General features: G+C 50.9%; 2 protein-coding genes and 1 non-coding gene across 4 annotated transcripts in view; 1 reads left to right on the top strand and 2 right to left on the bottom strand.

The window, feature by feature from the left end:
* Window positions 1-13,661, bottom strand: part of LOC122369823 (DNA polymerase epsilon catalytic subunit A-like) — a 48,739-nt gene that overhangs the window by 7,310 nt on the left and 27,768 nt on the right. For both annotated transcript variants that reach the window (XM_043344879.1, XM_043344880.1), the window contains exons 15-30: window positions 11,914-12,112; window positions 11,449-11,590; window positions 10,993-11,112; window positions 10,381-10,529; window positions 9,788-9,875; window positions 8,211-8,360; window positions 7,873-7,962; window positions 7,609-7,721; window positions 7,298-7,448; window positions 6,812-7,026; window positions 6,323-6,506; window positions 2,712-2,873; window positions 2,122-2,298; window positions 1,038-1,495; window positions 633-735; window positions 145-416 (exon numbers count right to left, since the gene is read on the bottom strand). In XM_043344879.1, the coding sequence (XP_043200814.1) occupies window positions 145-416; window positions 633-735; window positions 1,038-1,495; window positions 2,122-2,298; window positions 2,712-2,873; window positions 6,323-6,506; window positions 6,812-7,026; window positions 7,298-7,448; window positions 7,609-7,721; window positions 7,873-7,962; window positions 8,211-8,360; window positions 9,788-9,875; window positions 10,381-10,529; window positions 10,993-11,112; window positions 11,449-11,590; window positions 11,914-12,112 (2,773 nt within the window). The remainder of the gene's footprint in view (window positions 1-144; window positions 417-632; window positions 736-1,037; window positions 1,496-2,121; window positions 2,299-2,711; window positions 2,874-6,322; window positions 6,507-6,811; window positions 7,027-7,297; window positions 7,449-7,608; window positions 7,722-7,872; window positions 7,963-8,210; window positions 8,361-9,787; window positions 9,876-10,380; window positions 10,530-10,992; window positions 11,113-11,448; window positions 11,591-11,913; window positions 12,113-13,661) is intronic.
* Trnat-cgu lies at window positions 1,761-1,832 on the bottom strand. Its single transcript has one exon. It is a non-coding gene; the product is annotated as a tRNA-Thr (tRNA).
* On the top strand, window positions 12,254-13,579 carry LOC122369826. The gene is made up of 2 exons (XM_043344884.1): window positions 12,254-12,715; window positions 13,032-13,579. The coding sequence occupies exons 1-2, from the start codon at window positions 12,455-12,457 to the stop codon at window positions 13,272-13,274; spliced, it is 504 nt and encodes a 167-aa protein (XP_043200819.1). The 5' UTR covers window positions 12,254-12,454; the 3' UTR covers window positions 13,275-13,579.

Below are 13,661 nucleotides of genomic sequence, written 5' to 3'. Positions count from 1 at the left end.
ATTGACCTATTTCATTCAAAATTCATATTAGCCATACTCAACTGTCATTTACTACTCCAAAGGTGCAAATGCCGTCGGAACTCTGCCACTTCCCTAGTTCCCTTCCCAGCCCTCACAGTCACCTCTCTTCCCTCGCACACTCACTTTCCGTCTCGTTCGGCGGCGTACAGGGTGCGCAGGTTGGGCATCTGATTGGAGCGTTCCGTGTTGACCAGCACGACCAGCGCGCGGCCGGCCGGCGGCATGAACAGTCCGAAAAGGGCGCGCTGTCCGCTGCGGTACTGGTAGAGGAACAGGTGCCGACAGCTGCCCGACTCCAAGTACCGGTACTGGTTGACCGGTGTAAACATCAGGTGGTTCAGCTCGAACGTGTCCGTCTCGGCTGCTGAGAGCTGACGGTGGAACCGAGGGTCCACCTGTGGGGGAGAATGGAGGGTAGTCAGTCAGAGGAGTTTGGCAGCTGACGGTGGAACCACAGGCCAACCAGCAACCGAAATGGAGAACACCAGGTGTCGGGAAGAAACTGATAATAAAACGAGGCCGACCGATGCCATTAGTCTGACTGTACTCGAGCCCACTGCCTGGTAAGTTAGACCGACCACACAGACCCACACAGACCAGTTAATCCTCACCTGCACGACACAGCCGAGCTGGGAGACGATTCTGAACAGGGCCGGCAGCTGGGTCTCGTAGATGCCCTCGATGTCAGGCGCAGACAGGTTCGCCATTAGTTCGCTGACGGACAGAGATGGCGTCACGGTTGGCGACGTCACGCACCCGAGAATGACGTCAAATATGTCATTTTCATTTTGTTAATTGTCATAATTAATGCATGTTGATTAGGTACATCCGGAATTGTTTGTATCATTATAATGCCTTTGCAACCCTAAACCTTCCATGTGACGACACAGCACCATTCAGTGGGAAGCGTATGGGCCGGAGTGTGGGTGCCCTCAATGAGCAGCTGGGTCACTCACTGGGCATGAGGCTAGGGTGCAGGGAGTCAGGGACCCTCCCCTCCCTGCGGCGGCACTCACTTGCTGTGCTCCCGGTACACGTCCTCCGGTACGGCGTATTCGTACAGATGGTACACCGGGTGAGAGCGCGGCAGCGTCTTCACACACCGGCGCCACAGCTCGCCCTCTGAGCTCGGCTTGGCCGTGCGCTGGTTCACGTAGAAAATGCGCGGCACCACCAGCTTGATGAGGTGCAGGTCGCCGCCGACTAGACACCAGAGCCGGTACAGGCCGGCCGTGCCCGTGGGCACTACCTGGATCAGCTGCCAGGGTGTGTCGAGTACGGTGCGCTGCGCCCGGCGCAGGAAGCCGCCCAGGGTGGTGGCCCGCGGCCCACCGCCCCCGCCCGCCACAGAGGTGACCAGGGGCAGCTCTCCGCCGCCGGCCGCCACGCGCGCCCGCTTCTGCCGCTCCTGACGCTGCCGACGCTGTATAGCCCACTTGCGCTTGTGGAACGCCAGCCAGGCGAGCATCGACTCCTGGGGAATGGGGGGGGGGGGAATGGGGAGGCTCAGGGAACATGGTGACTGCAAGGCGGTTACGGCAGGCTACCGTGGACAGGCAGTGGAGCTTATCGTGAAGAGTGAATGACCAAATAACAGTGTGCTTTAGCAAGGTAGTCAAAACTGAGACATCAAGAGCAAGAGCATAAAATACCACACACGTCTGACGAAAACGTTATCGTCGTGCTCGGACTTGACGGCGCACGAAAACCACGAAGAAACCGACCGGCACCACGCAAAATGCCGCCTGTGAGAATCGAACTCACGACCCCTTGTTTACGAGACAAGTGCTCTGCCCCTGAGCTAAGGCGGCTGTGCCGCAAAACATCTCCGCTGGACGGTGTCACAGGAGAACTGAATATCGGCATTTGAAAATCAGAAGTGAGCATCAAGAAAATTGGCGATTGAATGACAAGTGAATGATAAGGACAAGGCCAAAACCAGTTAACTCATCAAATGGTCACAAACAAACGGCCTGCACTACAATCTTGTCTGTCAGTCTTACAGTCAAAACCTTATATATGTAGTCACAATTTCCGTGTCACTGCCGACCGAATTTCTGACCCCTGACCCATTCCGGCGGTCGTGTCACTCGGCCTTACCTTATTGTCACCCATGGTGGGCGGCGATCCGAGCGTCACGCGCCAGTTCTGTGTCAGCTCGGCGGCGTCAGTACCGGACGCGGCCCGTTTCCGTTTGGTGACCATCGGCCGGTTACCGGTGGGGCCGGCTGAGGACGGGCCGCCCAGGTCCTCAATGTCACCGCACGGCGCACCATCCTGCAGAGGGAGCGAACGGAGGGGTCAGATGGGGTGCTAACTTGATAGAAAAAGTCACTGTGCGACGAGAGTTACGAGGAGTATCCGCAATCCGCATCAACAATTGGAGAGCGCTGCTCAGGTGAAATGCGAACACAACTGAAGCCTAGCCTAAACCTTCGCTTTCACATTTCATTTCTTTTTTTCATCGACGGTGTAGTCTTTTTTGTTGACGATTAATATTGTCAATATCAATGACGGGGTATTTCACCGATCAAACAAGGAAATTAGACTCGCACTATCCGCATCAACAATAAGACTAGTATACAAACCTCATTACCGTATCCCACTAGTCCCTCACACATTCCTGGCAATAACCCGCCTACCGGTTCCCCACAATCCTCGTCGTACTGTCTCCCCACCAGCCCACCTACCGTCTCGCCACCACCGTCCCGTGGCTCCCGCGGCTGCTGCGGCGGCGCCGGCCCGGCGCGGAACATGTCCGAGATTTTGCGCTGTTTGAGCGTGTCGTTTTTCTCGATCATCCTCTTGTGCAGCCAGTCGGGGTGCTGGACACGGGGTACCGGGTTCGGCACCTGCCGGAGACGGGGGGGGGGGGTAAGGAGTTCGCAAGGGGGTGGAGGCACGAGACATGCGGTGACGAACACAGTGAGTGAGGTTCCGTGGCGATCGGGCGAAAACGAGCGTTCTGCCGTCCAAAGCCAAAACACCGTATCCCAGGTTTTTCAAATTTTACAGGAGAACGATTTTAAGTTTTGTTACTTTGAGGTGTGATTTCTATGTGAAGGAATCAACATTCGGTGATAGGAAAAAGACCATTAGAATTGTCTGATCTTGCAGAATTGATACATTTATTCAAATTTCATAATAATCATTATCATTTAACTTAGCATTCGATATGGTGTTTTGGCTTGGTTTGTATGTAAATTTTGTGCCTTTTCGCGAAGCAAAAACACCGTATCGCGTTTTATGCCCCAATACGGTGTTTTGGCTTGGATGACCTCCAAGTTACGGTTAAGCTGAAGCATACAGTTTACATGATGAAATGATCCATCGACAATTGCCAGCATTCGGAATCATCGATGCTGCATAATGTGTAGGAAATAGGCGGGTCTAACGGAGTTCGCGACAAAATTCACGAGTTATTAGGGGAATGTTCTAGGGTCTAAGGCATTTCAGCAATACCTGCCAGACTGTCGTGTGGGCGAAGTGGCTCAGAACGAGCCTGCTTTGAATGCAGCAAACAGGCGGTCCACCTCACTTGACACTTCAGGCAAGGAACCCAGTGGCGAATATCGAAGAGAGGCCGATCGTGATTGGGTTGATGACGGGGTGACGGTGTCAGTATGATGAAAGAGGTGATGATACATAAGATTAGGTCTAGCCATGCTCCTTCGTCCCTGGGTTACGGGTCTTCAACTGAACAGTGTGACAATGTCAGAGAACACCCGCAGCGTCAGAAAGGACTGTTATCAAGTGGTGTCCGTTTGCAACGTCTGGGACGATGGATGTAGCCGGACGTTGAAATGGTGGAGGTATCTGGACGTGGCTGTGTCACTTTTTGCTTGAAACTGAGGACTTTCATACAGTCTACAGGGTGATTTTTTTTTTTAACTTAAAAAGTTAACGTCAATGGTGCTCCCTAAATCGAAAAATCTTGTGCAAAAAAGCAATGCACATGATAGATAAATCTGGGACATTTTGTATGGTGTCATGATTTGTCCCTTTTAACCGAAGGCCTCGGCCCCAATGGAGCCTGAAAATGTCCCACCAATCGGGCACGCATGGTCCACCGCCGTTCAGTAAGGAACGACACAAAACGATGATTTTGAAGCATTGAGGCAGTTCGAAGCATACGATCATCAAGGGGATACCTCAGAAAGACGTTAAATAATGCACGAACAAGCTTGTAGTCATAAATAACCTTCAAACGGTCCATCTGGCGTATGTGCATCCTCTGAAGAATCAGTCTTCAGGGAGAAACAAAAACAGCGAATCAGACACCACCAGGGCCGCCAGTAGCAAAATCCTCGACCTGCCCTTTCTAGACTTCTAGTTTTTGGACCCAGGTATGGCAGATATAACAAGAAAACATAGGAAATATCTGGCAGAGCTGAAAATGGGTGATAGGAACCTTTTCAGTCCGCCTAATGAGCACGGGAGTCCATGGTGCTGTTCAACACGTGCTCAGGCGGGCTGATTCGTGTCGGTGAGAGAGGGGGTAACTTCAAGCACAAGTAAAATACACGATGGACGTTCCCTCACATCGTGTCTGCATGAAATCAAAATGTCCCAGAATGCTCGTCATGCTGGTATATAATTTTACAATATATATTTGCATTTTGACGCCACTAAACCTCAGTACTTTTTAACAAGTAAAAAAAAAATCACCCTGTACAAAGGGGAGAGCAGAATGTGTTTGATGCCGGAGAGTCGGAGACTGAAGGCAGGCGAGAGGGCGAACGTTTATTGCATACATCGGGCTTTTCTACAAATTTGCTACGAGAAAAAGACGGCGCTAGAAATAATTAAATGAAGCAACGCAGGTTTTGCCATCTTCTAGTTATTGGAAAGTCTGAGTTCCACGCATATTCAAGCGTTCACCGGCCGCCTTCACATGCTCCGAAACCAACTGATTTCTGATTCAGTTTTGGGTTAACTTACCTGGCACGGCTACGACATCGGCGTCCATGCCGGTGTTTTCAGGTTAGATCGACTTTAGCGTCAGTCTGGATTGTGAGGTGGTTCGATTGCACACTGAACACTGAACAACATTCATCAGCGTCCACTTTTGGACTGTGTGAAAGACATAAGTTGCAAGCAAAAAGTAAATACCAGATACCTCCACCAGTTCAACGTCCGGCTACATCCATCGTCCCAGACGATGCAAACGGACACCACTTGATAACAGTCCTTTCTGACGCTGCGGGTGTTCTCTGACATTGTCACACTGTTCAGTTGAAGACCCGTAACCCAGGGACGAAGGAGCATGGCTAGACCTAATCTTATGTATCATCACCTCTTTCATCATACTGACACCGTCACCCCGTCATCAACCCAATCACGATCGGCCTCTCTTCGATATTCGCCACTGGCTTCCTTGCCTGAAGTGTCAAGTGAGGTGGACCGCCTGTTTGCTGCATTCAAAGCAGGCTCGATCTGAGCCACTTCGCCCACACGACAGTCTGGCAGGTATTGCTCTAACGGCTTACATCTTTAAATATTATTCCTCTAAAAATTATGTCGTTATCATTATTAGCCGTCAATTTTGTCATGAATTCCATATTGGGTAGCTTATTTCCTAAACACGTTGAATCATTCGTGCTAAAAGAGGGCATTTCAAGGTGATCGAGAGTTACCGACACCAACCGATGCCAAAATACCGCATATCAGTCAATACGGTGTTTTTTCACTGGTTTTGTCGGAAACCTCGTTCGAAATCAAAGCCAGAAGACCGCATCGCACGTGAAACGGTGGCATGAGAGTGGCATAGGTTCAGCGTCCGCCAAGGCCAAAAGACCACATCGCTGTGATACGGTGTTTTGGCAGTAGTTGACGACTTTAAACAACTGGGTAATTTCACAATCACACTCCATACGGCATTTTGGTAGAACTAAGTAGCTAATTCATGGTTTATACACAAAAGCCATAATACCTTATCGGATATAATAAAAAATATGTTTTCTATATAAAACTATAAATGGTACAGCTAAACGCAGCATCAAAAATGGATTGTCCTGGTATCAAAAACCATGTTTCGGAAAAAATGACCCATACGGTGTTTTGGCTTTGGACGGCAGCGTTAATAAAAATTGCCGTACCGGACATTCCTAGTTGATTTCAAAGGCTTATCGTAACGACTTTGATACGAATCATCCTCGGCGATAGCAACAATACAAAAATAAATAAATCGCTTCAGTCTATCAGTATTATTTACCAAATCCACTATCGGGACATTCTATCAAGCGATGTCGCCTACCACCTGCCCGGCAGCAGGACTGGCCAGTCACGTGACCGGACTCACCCCCTGCAGGGCGGCCGGAATGGTGATGATCTTCTGAATGGTGCCGCCCAGCCGCTCGATGTAGTAACTCCAGTCCAGGATCTGACGAATGTCGAAATCCTTCAGCGACGAGTCCTTGAGCCAGCGCCGCAGATAGTGGCGCTTCACACTCGGCTCGGCCTGGAAAATCGCCAGAGGCACCGCCCTGGAGGAAAGGGAGGGTGCGTGTTGTCAGAAATCAGAGGGGCAATGCACACAGCAGCTGTGTACAACTGTCTATTCCCTATCTCACGTCTTCACCCGCGTCAAACATTGTGCTGATTGCGTTGTAAATCTACATTTAAAAGGTACTACTATTCAATCTTAAATTTCTTCTTAGCCTGGAGTTCCCTCCTGATCTCATCACATAAGAAAAAGGAACGCCAAAACACCGCTCGTCGCTACGTAGACTCCCCACTCCCCAGCCTCCTCGACTTATCCCCCGCCCACTCTCCGTCTTTCTCTCGTTACCTCTCAGTCACCGGCGCCCCCTCGGGTTTCTTGCTGATGATGTACTGGCAAGCCAGGCCGGCCTCCTTGACAATCTCGTCCCCGAGAAACTCAGCCAGCCGCCGGGCTGTGCTGATCGAGGTGGACTTTTGGGCACCGTAATCGGCCAGACTGCGCGACATGCTGCGGTTCTCGGCAATCAGCTCAAATAGCTCAGAGTCCGGCATGTTGGCGCCCTGAGAACAGGCGGGTAGGGGAAGTGCGGGGGGGGGGGAGAGGGCTTCAGTAACCGCTGCGCTCGTTGATGCAGGTCGAGGGGTCATGGAAGACACGAAGAGACTCTAAGTTATGACGAGCGATACGAGTTATACTGTTACTGTGAGGGTCAACGAAGTGCCCCGTCCTCGCCCGTCCTCCCCCTCCCCCGCCCCTCCGAGACTCGTTATCCGTCTGGAGATTCATCACTACATCACCACCACCAAGCCAACACAGCCAGCCGGTGCGTACCTTGCTGTAGAGCACGTCCAGCCAGTAGTCGGCGATCTTGGCCACACTCTCATACACCTGCTCCAGAGTGGAGCCTTTGAGGAATGCCTCGAACACGGACGACTGGAAGATCTTGATGAGCTGCAGCTCGCCACGACGCTTCACCTCGAAACTGCAGGTGCGGAGAAATAGGGTAGTGATAGAGTATTGACTGGAGTAATAGTGAGCCGTGTGAGCATTTTAAGTAGAGTAGTTCAAAATTACAGGCAGTCGCATAAAATCGAAAAAGTGTACCAGTGTGTTGATCGATCAGACACAAAAAGCTGACTTACCCTTTCAGCTCTGCCAGCGATCCGTCGAAGTTGAAGACGGCGTAGCGTTTCTTTAGTTTCTTGCCCTCCTCCTTTGAGGCGGGTAGCACCATGGCCAGGTAGGGTCCGTCCACCTGAGGGTGACATATTAGAGCCTTAGTCCGGGAGGAGAGGGAACAAGGGAACCCCAGACAAGGGGACCCTCGCCATTATAAATAAGAAAATACAAATGTCATACATGTGAAATCACCAGCCACCGATACATCGGTATATGAGCGTGTGTACCTCGAAGAAGATGGAGTTCTCCTCCCGCACGGTGTAGCTCAGAGACTGGGCGTCAGCCAGATCGTGGTACTGGTCGTTGGTAAAGTGATCCTGAGGGAGCAGAATAAATTGTCGTTCACACCATATCATTACAACGGAGCCAGACCTTGAAAGAATGTTGGCACATCATGTTTGACTCGTAGCGGGTTATACCATTGCTGTTTCTGATACTCATCCCACCAAGTAAGGCCGCCAAGTTCCCTACTGCGACCCGCACACTCCCAACTCAGCGTCCGACTGACACCTTAACAGCCCGGTCGGACGCTTGGTCAGCCCAACGGCAGACTGTCGGAACCCACCTTCACCATCAGGTTGAGCACCGCGTTCGGGAAGCTGATGGTGACCTTGGCCTTCTTGGGGTTGGTCGTCTTGATGACGTAGTTCTCGGGGAAGGAGGCCGGCAGGATGCACCAGATGCCGTCAGTGTCCAGCTCCAGAGGACGACCCACCTGGGGGAGGTCACGGGTCAGGTCACGGGTCAGGGCACAGGTCAGGCCAAAACGCTAGCTTAGATAGCATTAGATAGCTTAGTCAGCATGCATCTCTCACGACTATTTAATTGTCCTAGGAAGAAACTGACTTTGCGATTCGATTGGATTCGTTAACACAGCCCGACGGATACCTCTCCTCACCCATTCATGAATCTTAACCCTCGCCCCGTTGGGGGGGGCCATTTTGCCCCCCCCCCCTGTGGTTTTTCCTGAATAGCAAGAAAACGGCGGCGCGCAGCGCCGCCAAATTTTCAGTACCTCCCCGGGCATCAATTTGACACCTTCACACCAAATTTCAAGTCTTAGGTCACCTTAGGTCAGGAGTTATTGAGGTCAAATTGAGGTCATGTTCGAGCAAAAATAAGCAAAAAACATGCAATCTTGAAACGCTCACCAAATCTACAGTTATCAAGCAATTTCAAAGTTCTTTATATGTACTAGTAGGCAAAAAGCGGTGCTACAAAACTGCTATCTCGGATTTTCAAAATTTTAGGGTTTTGACCCAAAAAATTCAAAAAATTGATTTTTTTTGGAAAAACTAAAAAAAATCCAAAAATTTTCCGAATTTCGCAGAAACCGGAATATATGTGATAGTGCCTGCGCTCTTCTATATACATACCAAATTTCAGATCGATATCTCGTTTTTTGGCCAAGTTATAGCGAAAAAACTGTTCAAAAATGATGACGTCAAATTTTTGAACTCAATTTTTAGCGATTCTAGATCACGTACGGCAAAACAAAGACCACCATTGAACTCCCCGTGACGAGCTGCATCGATTCGATACCCATTTTATGCAAAAATATTAACTTTGAAATTTGACCTAATTTGACCTGACCTTGACCTGACCTTGACCAAAACGTGACCTAAGCTGGCCCGAAAGGCTGCCTGACCCACATAATCGCATTTTTCATGTAAAATGGGCCGTAAAACATGTATCACACGACACTTTCATATTGTTACCCCCCAGTGACCTGACCTCTGTGACCTGACCTGGTATCGGTGACCTCAAATAGCGAAATATGTGTTTGAAGAACATTTCCCCATCGAAGATTTTTAATGAAATGCATTTTACTCGATTTTACAACGCATTTCTTGAAATGCCTGTAAACGGTGAAAATTGGACCTTTGACCTGACCTGTGACGTCATCGGTTTGACCTGGGTCAATAAAATTGGGTCACAAGGTAGTTCCCTGATAGGGCTATCCAACACCGTTTGCCGCTTGTCGCTAGGTTGCGTGGTTCTCGAGATCTTAGGGGGGGGGGGGGCAAAATGCCCCCCCCCCCCCCAACGGGGCGCGTTGCTCGGCAGAGCCCAACGGGGCGCGGGTTAAACATCTCCCTCTCCCACTAACTCAACACGACACATCTCCTGCCTCCCACTGACCTGTTCGATGATCTCCCTGGCTCGGGTGATGAGTCCGGCACCCGTGTAGCACACAATACCGGCCATCTCCATACTGTGCCAGCGCGCTCTACGGAACGGCGGCAGAGCAGATACGGGGTGACAGGCAGTGACGCGACAGTGGTAAGGGCACGCCGTGCGAAGGTGGTACAAATATATGCGGCAGACAACGGGGTGGTGCAAGCAGGTAAGAGGATACAAAGAGCAGACACGAATATTAACGAGACAGCGTGTAAAAGACGGCACAGCGCAAACACTGGGTCAATAGAAACATGATTCGTGGGAGGCACGGTTCGCTCATGCCGATTGCACATCGTCTAATGTACACGAACATATCGGCAACACATAGGTGGGACACCGAGCCAGTGAAAACGCATGCTGATAAAAAAGGTCGCATATATTGCCGGAAAGCGTAAAACGTAACATCAACTACGCAAACTGGCAAGAAAAAAAACACGGGTAAAAATGGGCATATCTGAACACAACATAAAAACTAGCGTCTCAGTAAAAGGAACGCCGCACAATTCAAATTGCTCAAAGATCATTGGCCGATTTCTGGGCCCGTTGACACCTACCCTTTTCGCATGACGTATCCGTAGAAGGAGTTGAGGATGCACTTGTGCGCCAGCTGTAGCGAGTCGTAGAGCACCACGCGGCTGTTGGCCGATTTAATGGCGCTCACGTCACCCGAAGACTGAGCGTCCGAGAGCTGCTTCTTGGCCGTCTGACGGTCAGGGCGTCAGGTTAGGGCAGGAACAAGTCAGGTTAGGGCAGGACAGTCAGGTTAGGGCAGGACAGGAGTCGGGCGCGTGGAGCAAACAGCACTCAGGTCAGAGAAGTGGGCGAACGTCAGCTCACTGCGTAATCCTCGATACTTCAGTTAACCAATATTAATGTCAAGGCACAGAAGTCACATATGTAGTAAGGTTGCGAATAATCCTTTACATCACGGTCTCAGAGATGAAGCAAAAAAAAAAAAATGAAGATAATCGAACTTAGCTCACTCAGCCACCGCAAAAAAAAAACATCACATAAAAATATCACTCTAACGACTTTTAGCCGTCCCCTGCTCTCCGCAGCCCTGGGAACCCCAATTATTTTTGTTCAGCCTGTTCATTACCTACTACATACCCCCCCCCCCCTCCATTTTGTACCCCGTACGCCGGACGGCGGCGAAAGCACCGTACCTTGTTTAACGCCTTGTACTCGTAGCGACGATCACGGAAGGCCCGCACCGTGTCCACGTAGAAGCTGTTCTCCCTCTGACAGATGGTGGTGCGTCGCTCCTCCATTCGCGTGATGTGCACCTGTCGTGGGTTTGGTTGTCAAAGACGGTACAATGTGCCGCTTTAGCATACGGGACAATTATACGGCAGTGGCGGCAAGGAAAATAGCCACAGAAGGACAGGACGGCATAGCGAAGGAAGTACGGGACGTTCAGCCGCGTATCGGAAACAAGAGCGGACACATGCTGGGACAGATAAAGAGCTAAGGGAAATAGTCGGTCATGCGGAAACAGCCAGGATCGTAAGAAAATCGCATCCTGAGGCAGAATAAAGATCACAAGGGAAACAGAGCACACAGATTAAGGCGATAGATGAGCGGTCCAAGCCAGCGTCCGCGGTGTCCACCCCGTGCCATACCTTTTTATAGGCTCGTCGGCAGTACTCTGACAGCCGCTTCTTCTCGATGGTGGCCTGTTCGTCTTTGCTGAGCTGGTGGAAGGCGCGATCCTTGGCGCCCGGCTCCGGCACCCCGCCCGGCTCGCGCACGTACGGAGGGAACCTGTAGCGGAGCAATGGAGGGGTGAGATGTCAGTGAATGGGACAAGAACGTAGCATGTCTTATACAGCGCAGCATTCAGTAAACCACTGGAGCGGCCGCTGGTGAAGAACAGACGGCCGATAAAAGGCTATATAGAAAAGATACTTGATAACATTCTGGTCGACAAGTCGACAACGAAATTATTTTGAAAAGCAATCGCTCAAATAAAGCCAGCGGAGATGTGGTTGCTACCGCAACAAACACCGATAGAGCATGCATATTGCATACCTATTTGCTAAAGCCACTTCTACGCGCCAGCCAGCTCCACCCATTATCCTACCCACCTCTCCATCTCGAGCTGCTGTCGGATGTGCTGCAGCTCGTTCCGTTTGGCCGGCATCACCTCCCCCCGCCACATCCAGCTCATGGTGCGCTGACAGCGCGCCCCCGGACGGTTGAAGTCGCACGCCGCACACGTGGCTTCGTCCACCATGGCCGACGGCTGGAGTCGGTTGGTCAGGATGATGTTCGGGTACATTGCGCCTGGAGATAGAAGAGCGGGCGGTTAACTTGCAGTCAGCGCCGAGTAAGAAAGAGGGCCATATGGATGTGGTGGGGTAAATCCAGTTTCGTAGTGACGTGAATCGCAGCAGGCTGAGGGGTCGTATATTAAAAGGGCACGAGGGAAAGGAATAATAAAAATGAAAACAAACGAAAACCAACGCCATTTTTCAACATTTTCGATATTTCCAACGAAAACATTACCTCCCAGACCATCATTCGCACACAGTTTAATTAATTTCCTAGCATCACTATTCTAAATACCAGTCAAATCAATCAGCAAGGACCTAATCACCGCCTCTCCGTCATCACCCGTCAGCAACCATGGCCAACTGTTTCACACACGGCCACCACCTGCCGCGCACCACGAGCCAGTGGGACTCTGCGCTCGTCTGGTACCTGCAGCACAGTGACAAAGACATCAACCCAGGCCCGCCGCCTCCGCCGCCTCCCACAGTGGAGCGCGAGTGGCGTGAGACCCTGCACCGCATGCGACGAACCAACTTCAGCTGTCTGTACAGCGCCATGGACGACGGGCCGTCCTACAAGGCCGTCACCGACCCGCCCTTCACCGCCAGCACAGAGGTGAGAACCGGGTGTGGGGTGGAGGTGAGAATTGGGCACCGTGTGGAGGTGAGAATCGGGCACGGCATGGGGGTAAGAAGGAAGCGTGATACAGCTTTTATTAGAAGTTAAGAAATTAGATGTAAAAAGAACACGACGCAGAGGTAAGGACGAATTGTAGTGCCGTGATGGCAGCGATACTACGCAGAAAATTGACGAGAATGTACAATATTTAGAGGACAAACAAGCCGATAATCATACACTAAAAACTCAACGGGACCCGTAATGTCTCCTCCCAACTCATGTCCCATCTCATGTCTCATCTGCATGTCCCCAGAAACGGCTCCAGTTCGACGACAAGTTCCAGCACCCGCTCTACGAGCCGACCTCGCTGCGTCACGCCGTCGAACAGCCGGTAACGGGCGTGATTCCGCGCACGTACGCGCCGCCCTACGTGCCACTGCCGGGCGCACCGGCCGAACAGGTAGCCGAGTATGAGAAGTATGAGGCGGCGCGGCGGCGGTGGCAGGGCACGACCTCAGCGCGAGCCGAGACACCCGGACACACTGTGTTCCATTGACCGAGGGAACGGGGGTAGAAGTAGCGGGGGTGGAGGGCGTTGTAGTGTCGTCACTTGGAATGCCAGGTGTCAAAAATAAGGTGGTCGGTGTCATACAAACTCATATGATATGCATACGTGAACTGGTAATTCCAAGAAACGGCACGTCCCAGTAATGGTTGAAGCATGAGGTAGGTACCTACATTTTTTTTTCAAGAATGTCCAGAAAATCATCATGTGGATCACGAAAAGTGCTGGTGCTTATGACCACTGCAAATGTAAATTACAAAATTGTCCTGCGATTAATAAACTGTCCTTGTCGATCAGTAATTGTAGCGGCAAGTAAAGCAAAAGCAATTAATATGAACAAATATATCCATAAAGGCCACTTCTGACACAGTACTAAAC

Source organism: Amphibalanus amphitrite, unplaced genomic scaffold (genome assembly GCF_019059575.1).
Source record: "Amphibalanus amphitrite isolate SeventyFive unplaced genomic scaffold, NRLGWU_Aamphi_draft 001076F_arrow, whole genome shotgun sequence".
In the NCBI taxonomy this organism is placed as follows: domain Eukaryota; kingdom Metazoa; phylum Arthropoda; class Thecostraca; order Balanomorpha; family Balanidae; genus Amphibalanus; species Amphibalanus amphitrite.
Note: the sequence above shows the minus strand (reverse complement) of the source record. Positions and strands in the feature narration are given on the sequence as shown.

Coding starts and splice junctions, on each gene's coding strand:
- LOC122369826 (XM_043344884.1), top strand. CDS start 12,455: ATGGCCAACTGTTTCACACACGGCCACCACCTGCCGCGCACCACGAGC. Junction 12,716..13,031: donor CCTTCACCGCCAGCACAGAG/GTGAGAACCGGG, acceptor GCATGTCCCCAG/AAACGGCTCCAGTTCGACGA.